General features: G+C 45.7%; 1 protein-coding gene across 5 annotated transcripts; it reads right to left on the bottom strand.

Annotated features, from left to right (window-relative positions):
* Positions 1 to 459: 459 nt before the first annotated feature.
* On the bottom strand, positions 460 to 23,461 carry ZNF133 (zinc finger protein 133). 5 transcript variants are annotated; one of them, XM_055133341.1, is made up of 6 exons: positions 23,228 to 23,298; positions 22,698 to 22,812; positions 22,283 to 22,407; positions 7,026 to 7,152; positions 6,036 to 6,131; positions 462 to 3,135 (listed from the first exon to the last, which is right to left on the bottom strand). In XM_055133341.1, exons 4-6 carry the CDS (start codon positions 7,144 to 7,146, stop codon positions 1,391 to 1,393), a joined length of 1,962 nt encoding a protein of 653 aa, XP_054989316.1. In that variant the 5' UTR covers positions 7,147 to 7,152; positions 22,283 to 22,407; positions 22,698 to 22,812; positions 23,228 to 23,298; the 3' UTR covers positions 462 to 1,390. The 5 variants fall into 5 exon arrangements, with proteins under 5 accessions (XP_054989314.1, XP_054989313.1, XP_054989315.1 ...); XM_055133339.1 differs by lacking the exon at positions 23,228 to 23,298 and having other exon boundaries at positions 460 to 3,132; positions 22,698 to 22,906; XM_055133338.1 differs by lacking the exon at positions 23,228 to 23,298 and having other exon boundaries at positions 461 to 3,135; positions 22,698 to 22,906.
* Positions 23,462 to 25,604: the final 2,143 nt, after the last annotated feature.

Raw genomic sequence — 25,604 nt, 5'->3', positions numbered from 1 at the left:
TCTACAAAGGTCTTCAAGGCACAATGCTCTCTGCTTTGAACTGAATGTCAAGGCACTAATGGAGAGCCTTAAAAATATATCAACCATTTTTATAGTTGAGGTCTGGAGCTGTATACTTAAATCTTCTAAACTCTTCATTAAAAAAAGTTACAACTGTAACTTGAACTTTACCTAAAAGTTCACTTGTTTTGAGCAAACTGGTCTGGAATGAAACAGTAGACATAAGTATGGTTAAGGATACTTACATTGGGTTAAGTGTCTTTAGCACTGTTACCTGAGAACTACTAAGGGTATGTGGCTAACAGACATTGGCCAGTTTGTGGTGAAATATGGGGGGGGGGAGCTGGGGGGAGGGAAGTTATCCCCAGAAGTGCTCAGGTTTACTCCTGGTTCTGCACTTAGGGATCACTCCTGGCAGAGCTCGGGGACCATATGGGGTGCCACGGATTGAAACTGGATGACAGTGTGCAAGGCAAGCACCTTGCCAGTAAAACTGCTCTGGTCCTTCTCAGTCAGTTTTGGCTAGCTGATTTGGGAATGAATCTTGGATGCTAAGGAGTCCTAAAGCCTACTGACTTAGGAATTTGGTTTCATGAGTCTTATCTCTTATTGGAAGGCTACAGAAAGAACATAGTTAATATTAAGTTTATTAGAGTATTAATGAGGTGGCACAGCTCGTATGTGTGTGGGGATAGGAATTATCCATAACTTTGAAAAATGTGACTAGAAATCCAAAGCTCTGAGATAAAAAATTTGCATGGTCATACATAGACCAAGCCCTTGAACTGTCCTCTTGGAGTACTGAGGACAATGTATTGTTAAAGGAAACAAAGAAAAGATGGAAAAACCAAGGACTAAACTCTGAAAAAAAAAAGGCAATAAAAGTGATTTTGGACAATAAAGAAATGAAAATTTAGATTTGATTAGTAGAAAAATGCAAGAATGAGAGGTATAGAAGCCAAGGTAAGGAGAACAGCTGCAGGAGAGAGAAGTCATTATTTTCTGATGATGGAAGATTCCTGATCCTCACCGAATCCTTAAATATAGTTCCAATATCTCCCCCTATACAAAGGACCTGTATTGGCAACGTAGAGAGGCTGAGTTCTTAAGTCTTTTAAGGAATTAAATTCATGAGCAATATGGATTTGAGTTCAAGGCATGGGAACAACTCCATATTTATTATCTTTACATCTGAATGAAGGAGGTACACAGCCAAGCCATTCTTGTCTTATAACAAAGAGAAGTTTATTAGAACAAAAGGCCACGGAACATGAAGAAGACAGTGTGGAGAGAGTAAACTAAGCCAAAGGCCTTTGACCACTTATGGAATGCATTTCTCTGCTTCATTTTATGAATACATAAAAGATTTTATTTAGTTTGCACCACCACCTCAAGTAGGCGGTAAGAGGTCTAACATTTGCCCTGAAGGGGCTTTGGGATGGTGCTGGAGCTGAGGTTTGTGATGGCCAGATTTCATCTTCCTGTGTCTGTTGAGGTGAGACTTCTGGCTAAAGCCCTGCCCACAGGTCTTGCACACGTAAGGCTTCTCCTCCTGGTGCGCCATCTGATGTATGATGAGGTGTGACTTTTGGAGAAAGCTTTCGCCACATTCCCTGCAGACACAAGGCTTCTCTTCCGAGTGTACCCGTTTATGCGTGACTAAAGCCGACTTACTGTTAAAGCCCAAGCCACACTGCCTGCACATGTAAGGCTTCTCCCTTGAGTGTTTCCTCCTGTGCCTGATGAGACCCGCCTGGTGACTGAAGCCTCGCCCACACTCTCGGCAAACGTATGGCTTCTCCCCTGAGTGTGTTCTCTGATGTGCAATGAGGTTGGACTTCTGGCTGAAGCCTCGTCCACAATCCTCACACACCATGGGCTTCTCTCCTGAGTGTGTCCTCTGGTGTCGGATGAGATTGGACTGCTGGCTGAAGCCACGCCCACAGTCCTGGCACACAATGGGCTTGTCCCCTGAGTGTATGTTCTGGTGTCTATTAAGGTGTGACTTCAGACTGAAGCCTCGCCCACACACCTCACACACATAAGGCTTCTCCCCAGTGTGTGTCCGCCTGTGTGAGATGAGGGTGGAATTCTGGCTGAAGCTGTGCCCACACACGCCACACATGTAAGGCTTCTCCTTTGAGTGTGTCCGTTGGTGGTTGACAAGCGTGGTCCTCTGCCTAAAGCATCGTCCACACTCCTTGCAGGCATAAGGCTTCTCACCAGAGTGTGTCCTCTGGTGTGAGATAAGGTTGGATCTGTCACTGAAGCCTAAACCACAGTCGGTGCACACAATGGTCTTCTCCTCCAAGTGTGTCCTCTGGTGCCTGACGACAGCCGACTTCTGGCTGAAGCCTTTCCCACACTCCCGGCACACGTAGGGCTTCTCTCCGGAGTGCGTTCTCTGGTGGATGATGAGGTTGGACTTCTGACTAAAGCCTCGCCCACACTCGCTGCACATGTATGGCTTTTCGCCAGAGTGTGTTCTTTCGTGTATGATGAGTGTTGACTTACGGTTAAACCCTCGCCCACATTCCCTGCACACAATGGGCTTCTCCCCTGAGTGGGCCTTCTGGTGCCTGGCCAGACTCTTCTTTAGACTAAAGCCCTTCTCACAAACCCCACACACATAAGGCTTCTCCCCAGAGTGTATCCTCTGGTGACTAAGCAGGTTGGTCATCTTGCTGAAGCTCAGTCCACACTCGCCACAGTGGACTGTTCCGAATCCTAAGACTTCTATTGTCTTTAATAGCTTGTCTGCTTCCTCAGGGCTCCCCACCTGAGCAGGGCTGGCTGCTGCTTCTGTCTCTTGGGTACCATTCCTAGAACTGACCAACTGCCTCTGGGGTGGCTTGGAGAACGCTCCTGAAGTCCTCTTGGTCGTGCCAAACAAAGGTTTGACACCTTCCCTCTCCTGACCTTCTGCTTTGCCACTCCAGGAACTTGGATCAGATACTTGTGGCTGCTGCTTCTGGTCGCCCAGGCATGGATCCCCTGGATGAACATGACCATCCGGGCACAAGCATGTAAAGATCCAGGGAGGATGATTACACAGCACACGCTGGACAAGAAGCTTCTGACTGGAGAAATCTGATGGGCAGAAAGGACAGAGATGAAGTTCTGGTGCTGGCTCTGCTGTTGAGAGAAAGTCCAAGTCAGAAGTGAGGCTGAGCAGGGCTGCACTAACAATCCCACCCAGTCTCCATGGCCTTGGAATTGCTTAAAACCTAAGGATCCTCTGAGGCTGGAGCAACAGCACAGCAGGTAGGGCATTTGCCTTGCACTCGGTCAGCCGACCCAGTTTCAATCCCCAGAATCCCACATGGTCCCTCGAGCACCACCAGGAGTGAGTCCTGAATGAAAAGCCAGGAGTAACTCTTGAGCATCGTACAGTATGGCCCCAAAAAACCAAAAATAATAATAATAAAATAAAAATTAAAAAAACCCCAAAGAACCCTAAGTGCTGTCCAATCAGGTCTTCCTTTACAAGACCTACATTTCTTGCCAGTCACATCTACCTTCCACTACAATGCAAAAACACCCACTTAGAAGCCTCTTCTAGGCATCAGATTTTAAAGCCTTATAGGCAGTTTCTGCTCAATAAAGGAGATCAATATGTTAACGTCATCAAATTCACATTCTGCCACACTGCTACAAACTATGTCCATCAGAATTTTTTGGTGGACATCATTTCTCTGACAGGTCTCTAACCCTAATACCCACATGGGAAATGGCTTCATTTCTTTCCCGTGAGGACAAAGGCCAAGATAAAGAGAAGATGCATTCTGCCTGGAGAAGCCTGTACAGGAAGCAGTGTGAAGGACTGGTTAAGGGGATCTTGTGTGAGAAACCTGGTCTAGAATCTCTCAAGAGCTACTCACTATCAGAGAATTACTTTCTGCCAGAATTTCTACATGGCTTTGGCAGAGGACCACACTTTATGCTCCATCTGTGGGAGCTCTGACTTATCTAAATTCTGTTGATTTCTATAATTAATGTAAATGAAAATCTTGTCAACACTCAGTGTAAAAGAGGTATTTTCTTCTTATGGTAACTCTTGTGTAAGAGATGTCAACACTTAATGTCCTGTCCCATCACAACTGGCTCTTGTCAGCTGCTAGGGTTAAAAATGACCAAGCAATCGTATAAACCTGGTTAGAGATCTTACCAGATCTGCCAGAACACATTTTCCTTAGTAATAAACAAGTGAACTTGACTGCCCTCGACCCATCCTCGGCGCCATCTTGCCACATTCAACAGAGAAGCGGCCAGGCATTCTGGTGAGCAACGCGGCCCAGAAAATGCTCCGGACCTGAATTGGGGCCAGCAACACCGGGGAGCCAGACAGAGGAGGTGCAGCCTGCACACCTTCTCCAGATGGAGCCCTGGCGACACTGAGCAGCAACTAACACGGCTCCGGGATTCGGGACTGGGCCACATCCGAGCTAACGTGGCCGCGCGACCTTTTCTAAAACCTGAAAACATACAATCTTTTAATGGAAAACTAATTATCAAATGCTTCCTTAGTAGGGCTATCTTGTTTGGGGGTATAACTCCCACAACAATAGTGAGTTTTGTGTTGAAATATGGAACATAATCAAGGTAAAGAGAAAAATGAAGTGAAATTCATCAGTTATACAGTTGGGGGTGGGAGCGGGGGGTATACTGGGGATTTTGGTGGTGGAATATGGGCACTGGTGAAGGGATGGTGTTTGAATATTGTATAACTGAGACATAAACCTGAGAATTTTGTAACTTTCCACATGGTGATAAAACAACAAAAAAAAATAAATAATTAAAAAACAAAACAAAACAAAAAAACAAGTGAACTTGAAAAAACTACCATCTAACTTAAGATCCCAGACCTATTCCTTCTCTTTGCTTATTCTTTCTCTTTCTCTCTCTGTCTCTCAGTCTCTGTCTTTTTCTTTTCTGTCTCTCTCTGCCTCTTGTCTCTATGTCTCTCTCTCATTTCTCATTCCCAATGATGTTCAGGTGGTGCTCATTCTTATTGTCTATTGGAAGGAACTAAGTCAGGACAAAAAAAAAGCCTTATATATTCAAAATTGAAAATTATACTTGATCTGTTTTGGGGTAATACCCAGCTATTGTCTGGAATCATTCCTGGTGGGGTTTCGGGGATCACATGGGGGTTAAACAGTTTAAGCTTTGGGAACTAAAAGGCAAAATTGAGAATATTACATTATTTAACCATTGAAAAAGGTAACCAGTTACAAACACAAAACCCAATCTTAGCTCACAGGTTTTCAGAATTCTGCTTTTTGTATATATATATTTATATATATACATATTTTTTTCTTTTGGGGTCACACCTGGCAATGCACAGGTAAAACCATATACTCAGGAATTACTCCTGGCAGTGCTCAGAGGACCATATGGGATGCTGTGAATTGAACCCGGGTCGGCCACGTGCAAAGCAAACGCCTTATCTGCTGTGCTATCTCTCCAGCCCCTGCTTTTTGTATTGACCTTTTAATTTTTTTCCTTTAAGCTTTCCTTAAAGCTCTTTTTAAAATTTTAGTTTTAGTGAGTATTTTTTGCCATTTTTAAAATTTTTTTTGCTATACCCAGTGATGCTCAGGATTGCTCACAGAATGTCCCTGTGGTGCCTGGGGACCATGTCATGCTAGAGATTGAACCCAAACCTCCTGTAAGCAAAGCATGTAAACATGTCCCACTTGTCCTGTGAACTATCACCTGGGCCCTACTGCCTGTAATTCACTCAGCATTTTCTATAACCTAGCTTAAAAAGAGAGAGAGAGAGAGAGAGAGAGAGAGAGATGGAAGAGAACTGAGTGATGTAGAGAGGTGAGAGGCCAAACCCCATGAGAGCAAGAAAGCTCCGAAGAGGAAGGAACAAGTGAGACCAGGATAGCCCAGCACAGGGTGAGGCTGACGGTGTGGGAAGAGTGACACAAACCGTGCACACAGCAGCCAGGCAGGGAGCCCAGCCTCCTCCCGCTCCCGCCCACAGCACTGCAGCTCCAGGACACTTGCCGATGCTCCCCACTCACCTGCACAGGTTGCAGATGGGCATTTTCTCTCCTCTTTCCATGTTTCCTTCCCTTGTTCTAGCTGGGTGATGATTTTTGGTTTAGAAAACGGAATTCCTATCCACAGGGAGGAGGAGAAGGTGATGCTGGTTAGAGGTTCTAGGGTCTGTGCATGAACTCAACTTTCTGGGGAAATTCAAAGGTGGGAGGCAAAACTGACAGTCAGCAAGCTCCCGGGAATGGACAGCAGGAAGGGAAGGGATGGGAAGGATGTGGAGCCTCTGGCATGCTGGCTGGATGACACTGCCCTCATTTAAAAACAAAAGATAAAAATCAAAAAAAGATAAAACAAGAACAGAAAAAGATAATTTAGGCAGAGAGCCTCAACAGGGCTGTGGGGTGAAGAAAAGAAGGCCTCAATATAGAGTACCCCACATACATAACAAAATTCATACACACACACACACACACACACACACACACACACAGACACACGCGCGCGCGTGCATGTGCGTGTGAGAGACACCTATTTTTACCTCTATAAAATTAGACCTTCCCTGGGGAAAATCATGAAACTGAATTTTTTTCTTTTGTGCCCAATCCAAAGGCAATGTGAGGAGGCCAAATAAATGCCTCCTTCAGGTATAGTCCAACGACATGCCCAGCCAAAAGAGTGGCAGGCCAGGGCGGAACCATATATCCAAACAGACTCAACAACACTGAGAACATGAAATCTAAGCTGCAACCGCAACCAGCGAACTTTGTAAGGTGCTTGTCAAGTTGACAGGTGGTGGTGGTGGGGGGATGGGGTGGGGCTTCGGTTTGGGGAGGCATCCGGGAACTCTGGTGGAGGGAAGCTGGCACTAGCTGTGGGATTGGTGTTGAAATATTATATGCCTAAAACTCACCTATCAATAACTTTGTAAGTCATAGTTCTTCAAATAAGAAATTATTTAATAAAATAAAAAGCAAGGGGTGAGCTAAGTGGAGACCCAAGAAGATGGGGCTTACCCAGGGAGCGCAGGTTGCTGTAGTTCTCTAGCATCACTTCCCTGTAGAGGGATCTCTGCGCAGGGCTCAGCAGCAGCCACTCCTCCTGGCTGAAATCCACAGCCACGTCTCGGAATGCCATGTGTGCCTGTGAAACACAACAGTCTCACTCGGACATGGTTCAGGATGACAGGGAGGGGGGGGGAGAAGGCTGTCCTAAGGAGGTTAGCAAGATATCAAATTTTGCCTTTTCTTTTTCCCTTTTTTCTTTTTAAGTTTTTATTTATTTATTCTTAACCTTATAAAAGTTAGGAGTCCTGGGGCTATTCCTGGCGGTGCTAAAGGGGTCCTCTGGGGCACATTCGTGAGCGTGTTCCAGGGGCTACACAGGGGACAGAACCCAGGACCTTCTGCAGGTCCTGCTTGTGCTCTACCGTTTAAACTATTTTTCTTGCCCCACACCCATTTAAAAATATTTTTTTTGTTTTGTTTGGGGCCACACCTGGTGGTGCTCAGGACTTACTCCTGGCTCTGCACTCAGGTATCACTCCTGGCAGTACTTAGGGGACCATAGTGGGTGCCAGGGAATGAACTCAGGGTTGGCTGTGTACAAGGCAAGCACTTTGCCCACTGTACTGTCTTCTGGCTCCTGTTCCTACACATTTTCTAAGAACTTTAAACTACTGTCACTATCTAGGCAGCAGCACTTAGGACCATCCACATTTAAGATCCTGAATAGTGGGCTGGAGTGACTGTACAGTGAGTAAGGCACCTGCCTTGCATGTGGCTGGGCTTGGAGCCCCGAAACAAAACAAACCAAAAAAGTCAGAGCCCTGAACGTTCAGACAACTTTAAACTAAAACTGAAAGAACCGCAAAACCATATAAAAATTAGACAATAGCAAAGCAACAGACTTTCTAAATTTAAAGAATAATCTAACCAATCATCATAGTGCTGAACCATCTGTGTGACTTAAGTTCATACAATCCAATAATGCCAAACACTAAGCTCCAGCCAAGTCATTCCCCTAACCCCCATGGCTGGCTGGCTTGAGCACTACCGGGCATGTGGGAAAGCAGAGACTCAATCATTCACTGAGCCTGAGATCCACTTCTACCAAGATGTCACTTGAGAAGTGTGGTTGATGTCACAATCCCAGCCCTCGCTGTGGGTGCTTCGGGCGGGCCAGCCTGGCTATTCGGTATACAAATTTATCTCTACTCTTTTCTTACCCCACCCCCCACCCAATTTCACTTTTTTTGGGGGGGTAGGATGTTTTGGGGCCACACCCAGCAGTGCTCCAGCCTTACTCCTTGGCGCTGCACTCAGGGGGCCGCTCCTCGGCGGGTTGGGGAGCAAACTTGGGTGGGCTTCGTGCAAGGCAAGCACCTGACCCATTCTACGGTCTGCCAGCCCCTCCACTGCACTTTTTAACATCTCCCACACACCAGTCAACACTGGAGGACACACTGGAGCCCAGTTAGAGGAGAGGCTGTGTGAGAGGGTATGAGGAAGTCAGGGTAGGTTCGAGGAAGAAGAGTTGCCAGGAATTCAAGTGAGACAAGGAGAGCAAGGAAGACGACACAAATGGACGCGGATGGGGATGACCACAGTGCGAACAGGGAGGGGCACCTGGGAGGATAAAAGGCACCAAGAAGTAGAATTCAGAACAGGTAAAGGTATGCAGCCTGCAGAATCATTTTTATCATTGTGGTAAAATATAACAAACTTTTACAGTTTCATTAGAATTTTTTAAACAATTAAAAAATAATTTTGAATGTTCAGTACATAAAGAACATTGAATGTTGTAAAACCATCACCACTACCCTTTTCCAGAACACGCTCATTATCCCAGGAGGAAACCATGACCATTAAATAATCCCCACCTTTTCAAAACCTTGCTAACCACTGTTTTGTTTTCTTACGTAAAAAAAAAAAAAAAGTGGGATCATTATTATGTTTGCCCATCCCAGTCTGTTTAAATTCATTTAATATTAAAAAATCACTTAGTAAAAATTATTTAAGGTTTATCAATGTAGCATATACTCAGAATTCCTTTCTTTGCAAAACTTAAAAACAATTTTATCATGTATATACCAGTGGGTTCAAATTTTCTCCACATCCTAACTAACACTTGATTTCTGTCTGTTTGATATTAGCCATCTTAGGGATAGTTTCTCATGGTGCTATTGACTTGCATTTTTTTTTTCTTTTTGGGTCTTACCCAGCGATGCTCAGGGGTTACTCCTAGCTCTGCACTTAGGAATCACCCCTGGCGGTACTCAGGGGACCATATGGGATGCTGGGAATCGAACTCGGGTTGGCCGCATGCAAGGCAAACGCCCAACCTGCTGTGCTATCGCTCCAGCCCCGACTTGCATTTCTTTAATGATTACTGATGGAAAGAGTATCTCCTTATATGCTTACTTAATTTTTGTTTATCTTTTTTGCAAAAATACTTCTGAAAGTCTTCTGCCTATTAATTGGGTTTTAATTTTTTTATTGTCATAAGATTTTTGTATATTTTGGATAATAATTACCAGATACCATTTGCAAATATATACACAAAAGGTTTAATTTTGATGAGGTCAAACTTCTCTATAATATTTTTTGTTGCCTATGTTTTTGGTTCAATATTTGACAAATACCACCAAATTCAGTTTCATGATGCTTCCCCCTGTTTTTTCCCAAGACTTTATGAATGCTCAATTCTTTTTTTTTTTGAAAGTCTTAATTCTTACCTGTTTATATCTGACCCATTTTGAGTTGATTCTGATACTTAGTATGAACTAAAACTTAAACTACATCTTTTGCAAACTGGTAAACAGTTTTTCACACCAAATGGTCTTAGAACTCTTGTTCAGAACCATTTGACCATACATATGAGAGTTTATTTTCAGTCTCTATTCTAGTCCATTAATCTTCATGTCAGCAACAGTTGGGAGCTCTCCGAAGCTGCACGAGTGTGAATCCAGACCCAGCAAAGCCTCTTTCGGCATGGGCAACTCCTCGCAGAATGTCTCCAGCCTGGGAACTAAGCTTCAGCCCCGTGCCCGCCCAGGAGGGGAAAGGTATTTCTCTCTCTCTAGCCTCTTTCTCTCCGGGGATGAAGGGCGCGGTGTCCGCCATATTAAGACGACCACAGATGGGATTTATGACAAAAACTGCAGCAAAAGGACACGAGGGTGCTCTTGGGAAGGTGGAAGGCACCGGCCCCTCCCACCGCCGAGATGTGATCCCGGGGGCCGCACACGTGTGCGGCCTCTCCGCAGCTGCATGAGCGTGAATCCAGACCCAGCAAAGCCTCTTTCGGCATGGGCAACTCCTCGCAGAATGTCCCCGTGCCCGCCCAGGAGGGGAAAGGTATTTCTCTCTCTCTCTCTCTCTCTCTCTCTCTCTCTCTCTCTCTCTCTCTCTCTCTCTCTCTCTCTCTCCTCTTTCTCTCTGGGGATGAAGGGCGTGGTGTACGCCATATTTTGACAACCACAGATTGGATTTTCAAGCCTGCAATGATCCAATATCTGGAAGAAATCTCCCTGGACTTAGTTGTTAAAGTACGAAAATTCAAAACCCTGTGGCCGCTAGTGCGGCCGCGCGACCTAATTTGTCTTCACAGTAGGTCTGAATCTAGTGGGGTACTCCTAACAACAATAGTGAGGTTTGTGTTGAAATATTGAATTTAACCAAGGTAAACAGAAAGTAAAATGAAACTTATCAGTTACAAGGCAGGGGGTTGGGGGGCGGTATGGGAGGTGTATGTGTGGTTTTTTTTTTTTGGTGGTGGTATATGGGCGCTGGTGAAGGGATGGTTGTTTCAGCATTGTATAACTGAGACCTAAGCCTGTAAGCATTGTAATCTTCCACATGGTGATTTAATAAAATAATATTTTTATTTAAATAAATAAATAAATCTTGGATATCAAAAAAAAAAAAAGAAAGAAAGAAACAGTTGGGAGTGCAGCTGCTTTGTGTAACATTTCTAGATCCTGTGAGTCGTCCAGTTAAGGTCTTCTCTTTCAAGAACAGAAAATTTACTACTTTCTAGATAAAAAAGAAAAGATAGTGTTTTCTTTTCCCTCTCTTCTGTCCCACTTGTTTACAATGTATAATTCTACTATATGCTACTGAGGCTAGTACTGTGCTAATGATCATAAGCCAAATTACTCTGTAGTACTGCAATTGTTGCTGTTTTGGGGCTATACCTGCTGTGTTTGGGGCTTAATCCTGGCCCTCTGCTCAGGGACTGCTTCTGGAAGTGCTCAGGGAATCAAATGTAGTGGCAGGGATTGAATGTAGATTGGCCACATGCAAGGCATGTGGGGAAGAGGCTGCCTTCCCCACTGGACTATCTCCAGCCCTTTGTTTTTTCCAACTTCCCTAGTGAACTCCTTTAAGCCACTGGGTATTAGAGTCTACTGAGTGGGGTGTGTGTGTGTGTGTGTGTGTGTGTGTGTGTGTGTGTGTGTGTGTGTGTGTGTGTTGAGCTTACTCTTGCATTAGAGATTGTTCCCGCAGGCCAGAGTACCATATGGTGCTAGGATAAAACCTAGGTCAGTTGTGTGCCTTACTCTCTTTACCATTACCTTACCCCCTTTACCATTGCTGATCTCTATATTTGAGTTTTTCCATCTTCTATTTTTGTTATGATCCTGAAAGAGCCTCCAATCATTGGGAAAGACAAGTAAGGAGAGGCTGATAAAATCTCAGGGCTGGGACGAATGGAGACATTACTGGCACCGCTCAAGTAAATCAAAGAACAACGGGATGACAGTGATACAATGATACAGTGAACTTCATCTCATTTTAAGAGTAGAAGAAAATTTGCATATCTATCTTTTAAATTCTAGAGACATAAATTGTAATTAACATGTTGTGAAGCTGAAAAATTTCCCCCCATGTATTTGAAAATATATCTTCTGCTTTTGTTATGTAGATTATTCTGTATGTCTAGATGTTAGATCCTATTTCTTGATGGTTTATCGTGTTTTTCAAGTCTTCTTTTTCTTATCTTTTGTCTGACTGGTCTATCCATTACTGATAGAAGTATACAACTATTACAGAATGGTCGATATCAACTTTCAGATATTCAAATATTTTAGTCTATTATTTTATACTTTCTTGTCCTACTGAGTCTTCTATTGATATGGTTTTCCTGTGTCATAATTTTACTCTTTTGTGTGTGGGGGGGGCACACCTGGTAGTGCTCAGGACTTACTCCTATTTGTTCTCAGGGACCACTCCTGGCAATATTCAGAGGCCAGGGATTGAATCCAAGCTAACCATGAACAAGGCCAGTGCCCTGCCCTCTGTACTCTCACTGTCCCCTCCTGTCTCATATTTAAATTAGTTTGTCTAATATGTAATATAGCTATCCTCACTCTTTTTGTTATTTGCAAGGAATATCTTTTTTATTTTATTTTGCTTTCCACCTAAGTGTGTCTTTGGATAAAGTAAGTCTTCATAGTATACAGTCAGATTGTGGTTTTTGTCATTGGTATATAATGCAAATTCATGAATCCAGAAAGATAGTAAAGTGGGTAAGGTGTTTGCTTGTACATGGCAAATTTGGTTTCTATCCCCATATACACAATGATGTTAGAACATTTTTTAACTAATAAAACCAAAGCGCTAATTTTAATAAAATGAATTTTATTAATATTCATAAAAGAATAGTTAAATTAATAAAACTTAATTCACATAGTAAAAATGTGCAACAAAAATAGTACAATAATATGTGAAACCAAGGTGCTGCAGATGAGCATGGTCATTATGTTATAGTCTCCATCTTTTTTTTTTTTTACAAAGGAAAAACAGCATTTCATCGGGTAGAAGAACAAGAAAATACTGTGTGGAGAACAAAATCAAACCCAATTGTGAGACCCAAAACAATAATCAAAACCCAAAATTGGGCAGCAAAAATAAGAATTTTTAAATAATAAATTGTGACAAATTAGATTAAATAAATTTTCCAAAGTGATTTGGACAAAGTGAAAAAAAAAAAACAAAAACAGAGAATCAGGACCAGAGATAGGGTGCCTGTCTGCACAGAATAGAACTGGGTTCAATCCCTGGGACTGCATATGGCCCACTGAGCTCTGCCAGGAGTGATCGCTGAGCACAGAGTCAGGAGTGAGCCTTGAACACAGCCAAGTGGGGCCCCAAAACAAACAATAATAATGATATAATAATTTTGTGGTTTAATTTTGTTATATTTGCTAGTGTCAGAAAGAATCTGAAGCAGTCTTAAGACTGAAGTCGATGTGGGGTTCTCTTCCTGGACTCTGCCTCAGGCTCACACCTTTTTCAGGATATCTGCGGAAAGTTCCCTTTAATTTAGAGCTCATGTCTTAAATTTCTATTTTTCACTTGTACAAATAATGCTGTTTCCCCATAAATATAAGTCTTGTTCTCTGACTTATTTTCACTTATATCTTGGGGGCATTTAAATACTAGTAGCTATAGGCCTAATTTCATTCTTTTTAATAAACGTCATACCATTTCCATGAACAGAACATATTTTCTTTAATATTCTCACTATAGTGCATTTTACCAACAAGATTCCCAGTAACTTAATCTTTGTGGACTTTTGTACACAGATATTCATAGTTTATATGAGCAGTAAAGAAATGGAATTAATGAGCTTAACATTATTTACATTGCCAAATTGCCCTCCAAAGATACACAATTTACATTCTCCAAAACCACCAGATGAGAGAGTACCTCCTTTCTATACTTCTATACTGGACAATATTTCAGTCCACTGATTTATTTTAAATTGCAATGTTCTGCAGCAAAAAAAAGGAAGGAAGGAAGGAAGGAAGGAAGGAAGGAAGGAAGGAAGGAAGGAAGGAAGGAAGGAAGGAAGGATGGAAGGAAGGAAGGAAGGAAGTAGGGGAGGGAGGGAAAGAAGGGAGGGAGAGAGAGAGGGAGAGAGGGAGGGAGAGAGGGTCAGAGGGAGGATTACTTTCACTTGCTCTCAACTTCCAAAAGTAGGGTAAAAAGAGAAAAATTCAGAAACTGAAAAACATAGTAAAAACAGGGAATGCTTTTGGGGGAAGGAGAGGATGCTACCTTATATCAAACTAAACCTTTTACTCTAAGAGTCTTGTCAAAATAGTAAAAGCAACAATCTGAAGACAGTGCAAAACAAAGCAGATACACATAATTACCTGCGTAATTTATAAATAAAACTACCATAGGAAACAATATTTTATAACAAATACAGTGTAAAAGGTTTGGTATTGTCCATAGATTCAGGCACCCAATGGGAGTCTTAGATTATATTTCCTGCAGATAAGGGGTTACCAAGTTACCAGTTTCTGAAGTCTGAAAATGTAAGACAAGACAACCAAGAATTCAAACTAGTAAAAATTCCATCTGTGCAGAGATTTACAAATCCTAAACAACAATCAAGTTTAGAGTTTGAATTGTCAAGATTGTGAAATACTTCTCTTAGGCTTCCACTGAAGACAGAGAACATCCTTTTTGTTTTGTTTTTGGGGTCACATCAACAGAGATGCTCAGAGGGTACTCCTGGCTCTGTACTCCTGGAATTTCTCCTGGCAGTGCTTGTGGAACACCATATGGGATGCTAGAATAAACTCATGTGCAAGGCAAATGCCCACCCGCTGCAGTATGCGCTGGCCCCCAGACAGAAAAACCTAACTTCAAATTGCCTGTAAATAAAATGACTATTAAAATAAGAGAAGGGATCACTAAAAAAATGATGGTTCGAGGAATCGGTTGGGATGGGAGATGTGTGCCAAAAGTTCTACCAAATATGATAACCTCTCAGTATCTGGACTGCAAACCATAATGCCCAAAAGGGGGGGGGGAGAGAGAGAGAGAGAGAGAGAGAGAGAGAGAGAGAGAGAGAGAGAGAGAGAGAGAGAGAGAGAGAGAGAGAGAGAGAGTGAGTGTATGGGGAATACTGTCTGCCATGGAGGCAGGGGGAGGCTGGGTAAGGGGGGATAAACTGGGGATATCGGTGGTGGGGAATGTGCACTGGTGGAGGGATGGGTGTTTGATCATTGTGTGATTGTAACCCAAACATGAAAGCTTGTAACTGTATCTCATAGTGAATCAATAAAATTAAATAAATTACTATTAAAACGAAGATATTAGGCCAATGAGCCTGCTCCCACATCCTTTACATTATGTCACTGGGGGTTCAGGAGCAGCTGGGGTGGGTGAGGACGCAGTGAGGAGACAACTTTTGCCGGTAGAGAAAAGAGGAGCTAAAGGCAGATTTAGAGCTGATCAAACTCAATCATCAGAAGAAAGGGCAGCGGTCTGGAGACTTGATCAAAGGGCTGAGCGCATGCTTTGTGTCAGACGCAGAGGTTGGGTCAATACCCAGTGCCACACAGTCCCCTGAGCAGAACCACAAGGAGTCCCAGCACCATGACTGCTTCCCCAAACCACGGCAACAGTAACCAATGAGAGGAAGGCCCGGAGGCCAAGAGAGGACAGTGGTTAAGGCACACGCCCTGCACGCGGCAGTGCACCTTACAGCCCAGTCTTATGTCTTATGTCTGCATCTCGGACACTGGCCCCTCGGGCTGAGAATGGCCAGGAGAGGCCCCAGCCTCCTGAGCACCACTTGGAACCCTCCTTAGCCCTAACCCCCAAAAAGGTCATCCGCTGACGGTGTAGCTCAGTGACAGAGCACTGGTCTTGCATGTGCGGTGTCATGGGTTCTTAATTCTGACCCCTCCCCCACACGCCTCCTCCCACTCACCCGTGTACACACACACACACACACACACACACACACACACACACACACACACACACACACACACACGCAGGTCTGAAAATGTGTTCTGATAGGCAGAGTAACTTCTTCTGGGAATAGACTTAAAAGTCAACAGAATAAGAAGAGGAAATCTAGGAAAGGTAAAGCTCTGGGTAAAGAATACAGGCAAGGTGGGGCTGGAGAGATAGCACAGCGGGTAGGGCGTTTGCCTTGCACGCGGCCAACCCGGGTTCGATTTCCAGCATCCCATATGGTCCCCTGAGCACTGCCTGGGGTAATTCCTGAGTGCAGAGCCAGGAGTAACCCCCACTTCCCACCAATACCAGAAGATAAAGGAAAAAGCAAAAAAGGAATACTATAAAAAGAATAAAAACACACAACCTAACCTTTCCTGTCCCTGCAACCTAGTAAAGAAACCCTACATGCTCAACCAGAAGAATTTCCCCTGAACTAGAAAATTCCAAAACTACTAGAATAGTAACATTTCACAGACAAGTTACACAGTAACATAGTAACACAGACAAGCAGTTTCAACTCTAGGCAAACAGAACAAATGGAAAACTCAAAATTCACTTGCACTTCATCGACTAGTCCAAGCACCTGTTAAGCTGGTGCTACCAGGTGCTTAGGCTGGTGCTGCCTGATAAGCCCCCCAAGCAAAGGAAACCCTAGAGAGATAAGGGAGATAGGGCAGAAGAAAAGGAAATCTGGACTTCATAAAGAACTAAAAAGACATCAGTATATTAAAGGTGAAGATCAATTTACAAACACCAAAGAACAGATTAAATGAAAACTGATACAGCCGGAAAACAACTTACAAGAACAAAGAAAAAGGATCAGAAAAAGCCAACCAAGCTGGAAAACAAAGGTCGTTTGTATTGTTATAGGGCCTGAAAATGAAACAAATTGACTAGAAGTAAAAGTCTAAGCCAAGAAACTTTTCAAATAGATCACTTCATGGGCCAAAGAAACAGCACAGAGGGTAGGGGCGTGCCTTGCATACAGCTGACCTGGGTTTGATTCCTGGCACCCTGGCAGGAGTGAGCCCTGAGTGCAGGGTAAGCCCTGAGGCACTGCCTGGTATGGCCCCCAAACAGACAAAATTATACCACCATGCAAAGGTACCAGAAAAAAGTTGACTTGCAACTTTTAATTACAATATATTCACCAGGAAAATAATTAGGCTTTATAGGATGACAAAGACAAAAATCCTAAGTGATTCTTACAAAAAAAAAATACATCAGACTTCTTTTAGAGTTATCAAAATTCTCACCGAAACCTGTGCATTACTAGTGGAAGGATAAAATGTGCAGCTTCTGGGGCTGGAGTGATAGCACAGCGAGTAGGGCATTTGCCTTGCACGCGGCTGACCCGGGTTCGATTCCCAGCATCCCATACGGTCCCCTGAGCACTGCCAAGAGTAAATCCTGAATGCATGAACCAGGAATAACCACTGCATCGCCGGGTGTGACCCAAAAAGCAGAAAAAAAAAATGTGCAGCTTCTATAAAAGATAATATAAGCAGTTCCACAAAAACAAACAAATAAATAATAATAGAATTATCCAGGGCTGGAGTGATAGTACAGGAATTAGGATGTTTGCCTTCCATGTGGCTGACCTGGGTTTAATACCCGGCATCCCATATGGTCTCCTGAGCACCGCCAGGAGTATCCCCAGAGATTCATTAGGGGTAGAAAAACCAAAAAAAAAACTTAAAAAATAAAAATAGAATTATCCTGTGATTTATTAATTACTCTTTTTATATATACAACAATGCCTCTGTCCTTTTTCTTCTTTCAGGACTTGATTGGAAGAAAATACCCCAATTATGGTGCATCAGGTGTTACTTTAAGCTTTGAATGAGGTTAGTGAGGCTAGTTCATTTTGGGCTAGGGGATATCAAGGGGCTCACAGCATGTCTCACTGAGAACATTCACCTTGATCTTAATTACTTGGTTACGCTGATGTCAGCTGGATTTCCACCTGTAATATTGCCATTTCTACTTTATATTTAATGCTTGGCAGAAATACTTTAAGATTCTTTAAGAATCCGATTTCTCTTTGATTTTACCTACTCATTTTAGCAAACATTTGTGGAATATGACTGCAATTATCACTGCTCTGGTGTTCATGATGAGGTGATAAAGTTCTAGTTCCCTCTATTTCTTTTTATTTTATTTATATGGGGGGTGTGGGTCCATGGCCAGTTGTGCTCAGGGATCACTGCTGGCTCTGCACTGTGGGATCATGCCTCAGGAGATCACACTGGGTGCGGGCTCAAACCCAGTCAGCCACATGCAAAGCAAATGTTTACCCACTACAGTTTATGTTCTTTGCCCCCTTATTTTCCTCTTTCATCATAAATTCATCAATTAATTCTAATTCTTTGACAACCAGGCTGTCCCTTCCCCCTCATTTATTCACTCAATCACGAGACTGAGTTCATATTTTACTCTATGAACTATAACAATCACTACTCTTTATTTCACCACTCAAATTACTCCAGCTTCAAACACTGCTCGATCAGGATGGCTTTGCTTTTTCCCTGGCTTTAGCCAATAAAGATAGAATGCTTGGTAGAGGCACAAGTCTTTTAAGAAAGTCAGACCTTCTTTTTTTAAAATTGAATCACCGTAAGATACAGTTACAAAACTTTTATGTTTGAGTTTCAGTCATACAATGATCGAACTCCCATCTTTCCACCAGTGTACCTTTCCCAGTATGTCCCCAGTATCCCTCCCACCCTCCCCATCCCACCCCACCCCCAACTTTATGGCAGGCTCTTTCTTTTTTACTCTTTTTCTACTTTGGAACATTATGGTTTGCAACACAGATACTGAGAAGCCATCACGTTTGGTCCTTTATCTATTTTCAGCCAACATCTCCCATCCCAAGTGATCCCTCCAACCATCAATAAAAAATTTAAAAAAGTGATCCCTTCTCTGTCCCAGCTGCCTTCCCCCCCAGTTCATGAAGCAGGTTTCCATCTGTGGAGCAATCCTCCTGGCTCTTGTCTCTACTATCTTTGGGTGTTGGTCTCATACTGTGTTATTTGATATCTCACAAATGGGTGCAGTCATTCTATGTGGTTAGATCAGACCTTCTTAAGCTGTGCTCGTGTTGAGGCCGATATACCGAGTAGGAACCCAGCTCCTCTCACCACAGAGGCTGAGGCCCTGATACTACTTAATGGAAAAACAGAGAAGCCCAGAGTTCTAGCTGAAATATACAAACAAAAGAAAACAAACAAGCAGGGGCCAGAGAAATAGTATCAGGGTGTGAATTGGGGGTTGGAGGTAAGGTAGCTTGCCTTGCACGTTGCTGACCCAGGTTCAATCCCAGGCATCACAGATGGTCCCCTGAGCACCACTGAGTGATCCCTGAGCACAGAGCCAGGACTAGTCCCTGAACATGGTCAGGTGTGGCCCGAACACCCCCACACCACCCCAACCTCCATCAAAAAGTAAGTAAATGTGAGGGGAAAGCACAGCTTGCCTTGTAAGATAGAGTTTGACTTAGAGGTGAGAAGCCATGAGTTTGACTTAAAGAGAAACTACCCAAGGGACTGAAATCTGGGGCAGAGGGCAGCAACTTATACTGAACTTCAGAGAGAGAACGCTCTGACTGGATGTGGCTGCAGAGGGAAAGAGTGCAGCCTGAGAAGATGAGCAGTAGTCTAGGAACGGGATAGCAAGAGCTGGTGGAAAGAAGCAACAGGTTTCCGATAGAAGAAATCTGAGAATATAAAAAAGGTCACTTTTGTAGTACTGAAGAGATAGTACTACAGGTAGGTCGCCTGCCTCACATGCGACCGACCTGTGTTTGATCCCCTGCACCATATATGGACCTCTGAGCTTCACCAGGATTTACCTCTGAGCGGAGCCAGGGGTAAATCCTGAGCACTGCAGGGTGTGGCACTTTGGACTGTTCTGTTGCAGCCAGATAGTCCTTATGTGTCAATGTCAGCTGGTGATAGGAAGAATGGAAATCCAGCTTGAGGACTATCAACTATCACAGCTGAGCGTGGTCAGTAGGTGTTTCTTCATACCAAAGTGAAGAGGCATGGGGAACTAAAGGAGTACTGATGGAATATATTCCCATACAGAGAGAGAATGGAGTCTGGAAGGGTTAGAAGTAGAGGAAAAAGTGGAAATGCTAACTACAAGTTGGAAGAAATTATCTTTGCCAATAATGATGTAGCAGTTAGTTTGTACCAGATACTCGAACCTTATCACATGCATACCACAAGCACATCTCAACATCTTGGGTGGTACCCACCATAATGACCCATGTTTTAACAGACATGTAATAGAAATACCAGATAAGTAAAATAACATTCTCCTGAGCACAATGCCAGGATATGATAAAAATGAGATTTGAACCCAGGCAATCTGATTCTGGAATTTGGGCAAAGGTAGACAATTGAGGTTCTTTTTAGCAGGCTAGTATGACAAGATATGTATTTATATATTTGAGTCCAAACTGGGAGTTCTAAGAACAGTAAACAAGAAGACAGAGAAAACAGCAGAAGCTTGGAGAGTGAACAAGTCCAGAGAAGGAATCAGGGTCACAGAGTGAGTGAAACGAAGAGGATGCCGCCATCAAACAGTCTTGTATAACTGGGAAGAACAAGGAAGAGAGGAAAGCCTTGTACTCATCTCGTACCACAGGCAGAAGTTGCTGCTGCTAAAACAGATCAACCAGGGCAAGGGGAAAATAAAGGAAGGACTGAGAGGAAAAAGTCAGGGGAAACCCCCCAAGCAGAATTCCAGACACATCTACCTCTTTTGCCTCTGCATAGGGCTGTTCTAACTTAAAAAACAATAAAACAAACCAACAACAACAGAAACCCAATTTTGGGGACAGACAGGCAGAGTAGCTAGTAGGGTTCCTGTCTCTCACAGTCTTCCTGGGTTAATCGCCGGTACCCCATGTATCCCCCGAGTGGTCAGGAGTGGTCCCTGAGTGCAGAGTCAGGAGTAAGTGCTGGACACTCCTGAGTGTGGCCAAAAAACCAAACCGAATCAAACCTGGGCTGGGGGGTCGAGAGGCAGGTGCACCGAGAAAGAGCTCAGTGCGGAGCACATAGCTGGCAAGTGCAAGGCTGAGTTGAATCCTGGCACCACAGTCTCCTGCACCACAGAATATTCCCCGGCTCCCCCACAAGCATACATGGCATGGCCTTGGGGCCCCTTCTAAAAAACTTTTAGCAATCAGGGGTCAAAACTATTTATTTTGCTGATGTAATAATGATGTTATGTTAAAACAAGAGACACCTGTCAGAGATGCCTGCTGAGATATGTGCAGGTGAAATATGACGAGGATATGCCACAGACTGAGCGAGGAGGAGCAGAAAGGGTGGGAGAGAAGACAAACAGATCTCTGCTAACCGCAGCAGAAAGCTCTGAAAGAAGGAGCGCCAGGGCCTGAGTGAGGATCCAAACTGTGAAGGGCAGTCCCTGTAAAAATCCTCACCCTTACAACAGGTCTTGTTTCCTGAAACTGCGTGGATTCTGTTCCCTGGATGGGAAATGGTAGGGCATACAAGGAGGAAACAGAACCAAGTTTCAGTATACAAGAGGTTAAAGGATGCGTGCTTGAGGCTGGGCTGTCAGGATCCCAAGAGCTCCCCTGCTGCCCAAGATACAGAAAAATCACTGAGAACCCTCAGTCCCTAGCAGGGAAGGGCTTCCTCCTCTTCAAAGGCATCAAGAATGGACCTTCCATTTTTCCTTCAGTCAAAAATAAGCACATACTACAAGAGAGACAACCACAATACATCACTGTATCACTGTCATCCCATTGCTCATCGATCTGCTCGAACGGGCACCAGTAACGTCTCCATTGTGAGACTTATTGTTACTGTTTTTGGCATATCGAATACGCCATGGGTAGCTTGCCAGGCTCTGCCGTGCAGGCGGGATACTCTCGGTAGCTTGTCGGGCTCTCCGAGAGGGGCAGAGGAATCGAACCCGGGTCAGCTGCGTGCAAGGCAAATGCCCTACCCGCTGTACTATAGCGCACCAGGTGACCACAACACATGGTTTATAATATTTGAAGTTCATCTTTATGTTATGTCTCAAATAAATGTATACATAAAAAATACAAAAAACCAATGTGTCTGTCTCATTGGTTTACATAAGTCCTTAAATTCCAGCACTTTCCCCAATAATCAGCACTTGTCAAAGTGGTTTATTCTTTCCCTTTTATCCTGTGATCATTCTAGGAGCTGGAACAATCCTATCACCTACCTCCTACATGAGCAAGCTGTATACATTTACATTTATACTTTAAACAAAATAAAGTATTTGTTGATTTAAAAAAAAAAAAGAAAAAAGAAAGAGCCTTTCCCAGAAGGGAAAGCTGTAGGCAGCCTGCTGAGGGCAGAGCTAGGCTGTGGGCTGCTGACCGAGACTGGATCTGCGCTCACTTTCATTCTTACTAAGGGAAGGAAATACTGGGCCCGGAGTATAGAAGACTTTTTGGGCTGGAGCGATAGCACAGCAGGTAAGGCACTTACCTTGCATGTGGCAGCCCTGGCTTGATCCTGAGCACCACTAACGCTGGGCCCCACCAGGCGATCCTTGCATAGAGTCAGGAATAAACCGTAAGCACCTCTGGCTAGCCCAAAGTCCGCCCTCCACCCTGCAAAAAAAATAAGACATCCCGTGTTGTACTACTTGCATCTCCAGTCTATGCGGAAAACAACCCGGAGCTCTATTCAGCTCCATTTTATAGGCGTGGCAACAGGGCTGCAGAGAAGTCAGTCTCCTGCCCACGGGGACACCGTTACCAAGTGACCAGCTAGCAGGTGAACTTGGGCTGGAGAGTCAGGGAAGTGGCGTTTTCTCGAATTATAGGCACTTTCTCTGTGTCTGTGGAATTCTATCAACCTATTACAAATGTCTCCATGATAAAAAGTTGAAGCCACCTACATTTGCAAAGCCTTGCCACGGCTGAGATGGGGTAATCCAGGGCTCCTGTGCTCAAAGTCTGGGCTGAAAAAATTTGTCCAGGGCCTCCAGGCCCGAGCTCCCCCGAGATACGAACCTGGGGCATGGAGGTGGGAGGGGACAACCCACTTCAGGACCCCAAGATCCTGCCCAAAACGGCCCTCCACGCCCACCGCAGCCAGCCCGCTTTGCCCACTCCACTCCCACTGCAGCCAGCCCGCCCTGCCCACTCCACGCCCACCGCGGCCAGCCCGCCCTGCCCACTCCACGCCCACCGCGGCCAGCCCGCCCTGCCCACTCCACGCCCACCGCGGCCAGCCCGCCCTGCCCACTCCACGCCCACTGCAACCAGCGCGCCCTGCCCGCCCCAGCAGGAGTGGGGATCCATGTACATTCAGGTCCCCGTCAACCCACACGTTCCACGCGCGGCTGCACACCAGCCCCAGGAGGGCCCAGGAGCCTGAGAGCACGGCGCCCTCCCCCGGCCGGAGTGCGAGTCGGGCCCGGCTCACCCCAGGGTGCGCGGCTGGAGCGCAGCACCCAGAGCCGGGCTCCCCCACTGCACCCGCCGCCGCCCGCACGCCCCGCACGGGACGGGAGCCCGGCCCGCCGCCGCCACGACTCAAGGCAGCGGGACCTGTCTTGCCGCGCGGGGAAGGGCACGGGTGTCGCGGGAGCCTCACTCACCAGCGCCACCAAAGAACAAGGCGTCCCTGCAGCCACCGGCTGGGGAGTCGTCGCCGGCAGGCCCCAGGACTACACTACCCAGAATCCCCGGCGCGGCCCCGGGACCAGACTACCCAGAGTCCTCGGCGCGACCGCGGGTCCCGCCTCCCAGGAAGTCGGCGCCGCGAGACGCGGCCTGTGGGCCAGCAACGGCCGCCGACCTGGGAGGAAGCTGGTGTTGATAACGTTGGCTGGGGAGTGGCCACTTTCCCAACGAACGATACAGAGGGTTCCTGATGAAACGGCCATCGCCCCTCCAAGAGCGCCTTCCCCCTCAGACTACACTCCCCAGCTGCCCGTGGCCGACTTCCGCTTCCGGTGAGGGCGGTCCCTTCGCGCGCAGAGATGACGCAGGCGAGCGTCGGGCCGACTGGAGCCGTGCAGGGCGCTGCGCGGCTGGGCGGGCTGACGGGCGGGCGTCAGCAGGCGGGGTGGTTCCCTGCCCGCCTGCGTGACTGTAGTGAACCATGGGCAGACGCAGTGTGGGAGAGGCAGCGCCAGGTCTGAATAGCAGGTCCGCACCCTCAACCCAGTCCCTCCTGCTGCGTCAGAGCCCCCGTTTGAGGCGTCCCCCGGCGTCCCTCGGGATCTCTCGGCGCGCGGGCTCCGAGGTCGCTCCTCGAGGCCGCGGCGCCGTGCACGTGGCTCTCCGGGCGGTCCTTCGGGGGTGGGTGGGGCGCGTGGGCAGCACGCTTGGGCAGGGGAGCGCAGAGCCCACTCCGTCCCAGGGAGGACGCTTCCTTCGGCCTCCCTTCACTTCTCTGCCCTGGAGTTTCGGAGTTTCGTCCTGCTCGAGGAGGCGAGAGCAAGTGCCCCAGAGAGCAGGGAGAGACTTAGCATCCCGGATCTACAGGGATGAATCCACTCAGGCTTGTTCGAAGGTGCCTTGACGGTCGAATTTAGGTCATTTCTTCCCTAGAGAAACGTCTGCCAACACCGGACATCTAAAGTAACACTCAGTGATATCCCTGCATTGCGACTTTTGTTTTCCGGATTATTTGCAGGGGCCCCAAGGGATGGCACCCAGGGTCTCACAGGAGAGGCACTGCCGCATCCCCAGACTACTTTGTTACTTTGAAACTTCGTGTATTAGTTTCCTCCTGAATGAATTATTGTTTGGTTCTCCTCAGGTCTACCTCTTGATTTTTTTCGTTGTTGGAGTGACCTGGGTCACACACATGGTTGTGGTATATCAGATGTCACTATTCGTGCTATGGTGATTACACCATTGTGGGATGATGCTGGGGGTCAAATCCGTGACCCTGGGCAGGAGAGAGAATACAGGGTTTAAGGCTGTTTCCTTTCATGTGGCTAACCTAGGTTAGATCTCACATCTGGTTCCTTGAGCACAGAGCCAGGAGCAAGCCCTGAGCGCTGCAAGGTGTGATTCCCATTCTTCCCCCCAAAACAAACGAACGTCATCTCAAACCCGCAAGGCACATGCTTTACCACTAAGCCACATCTCAGGCCACACACTTTGGTGATTTTGTTTTATGATTTTCACTTTTCAGTGAGATTTCCCACCCATACATCTGTTCATTCACTATGCACTTTGTGTTCCTTTAATATATTTTGTTAGCTGCTATAACATTTTTGTTAAGGCCTCTTGGCCATTTAAGGATCTGTTTTTGATTAACGCATTCTTCTCTGTCTCTCTCTCGCTCCATCCCCCCCTCCCAGAGGGAATGTCTCCCAAGTAGTGCTTAGGGTACTTGGGGCCACTAGACACAGTATTTGGCCAACCTGGCTAAGCAGTTCAGTGCTAGGGCCTGAAGACTGAGTCCAGGGATGCAGCGCTTCCCATGCCCAGAGGTGTCAAGGACCTCAGGGGCTACTGTAGCAGTGCTTGGTCCTTCTGTGGCTAACCTGAGGCTCAGGGACCATGTGGTACTAGAGATTGAATCAGGGTCAGGCACATGCTAGGAATGCGCCCTAACTATTGTACTATCTCCCAGTGGGAGGGGTCAGTTTGGCCACAACCAGCAATGCTCAAGGGCTACTCCTGAATCTACACTGAGCAGTCACCCCTGGCAGTACTTAGGGACCATATGCAGTGCTGGGGATCAAGAAACACCTTAACCTTTGTACTATCTTTCCACCCCCAGTTGCTTATTTAATTAAAAAAATTTTTTTTCCTTTGGGTCACACCTGGCGATGCACAGG

Source organism: Sorex araneus, chromosome 3 (genome assembly GCF_027595985.1).
Source record: "Sorex araneus isolate mSorAra2 chromosome 3, mSorAra2.pri, whole genome shotgun sequence".
NCBI lineage: Eukaryota > Metazoa > Chordata > Mammalia > Eulipotyphla > Soricidae > Sorex > Sorex araneus.
Note: the sequence above shows the minus strand (reverse complement) of the source record. Positions and strands in the feature narration are given on the sequence as shown.

What these genes read in the sequence shown, in the direction of transcription:
- ZNF133 (XM_055133338.1), bottom strand. Translation starts at nt 22,821, where the DNA reads ATGCCCCAGGTTCGTATCTCGGGGGAGCTCGGGCCTGGAGGCCCTGGA. An exon ending in CCAGGGCTGCCACATGCAAG is followed by an intron (nt 7,153 to 22,282) that starts GTAAGTGCCTTA and finishes TGTGTTTCACAG; the next exon opens with GCACACATGGCATTCCGAGA. An exon ending in CAGCAACCTGCGCTCCCTGG is followed by an intron (nt 6,132 to 7,025) that starts GTAAGCCCCATC and finishes CCCTGTGGATAG; the next exon opens with GAATTCCGTTTTCTAAACCA.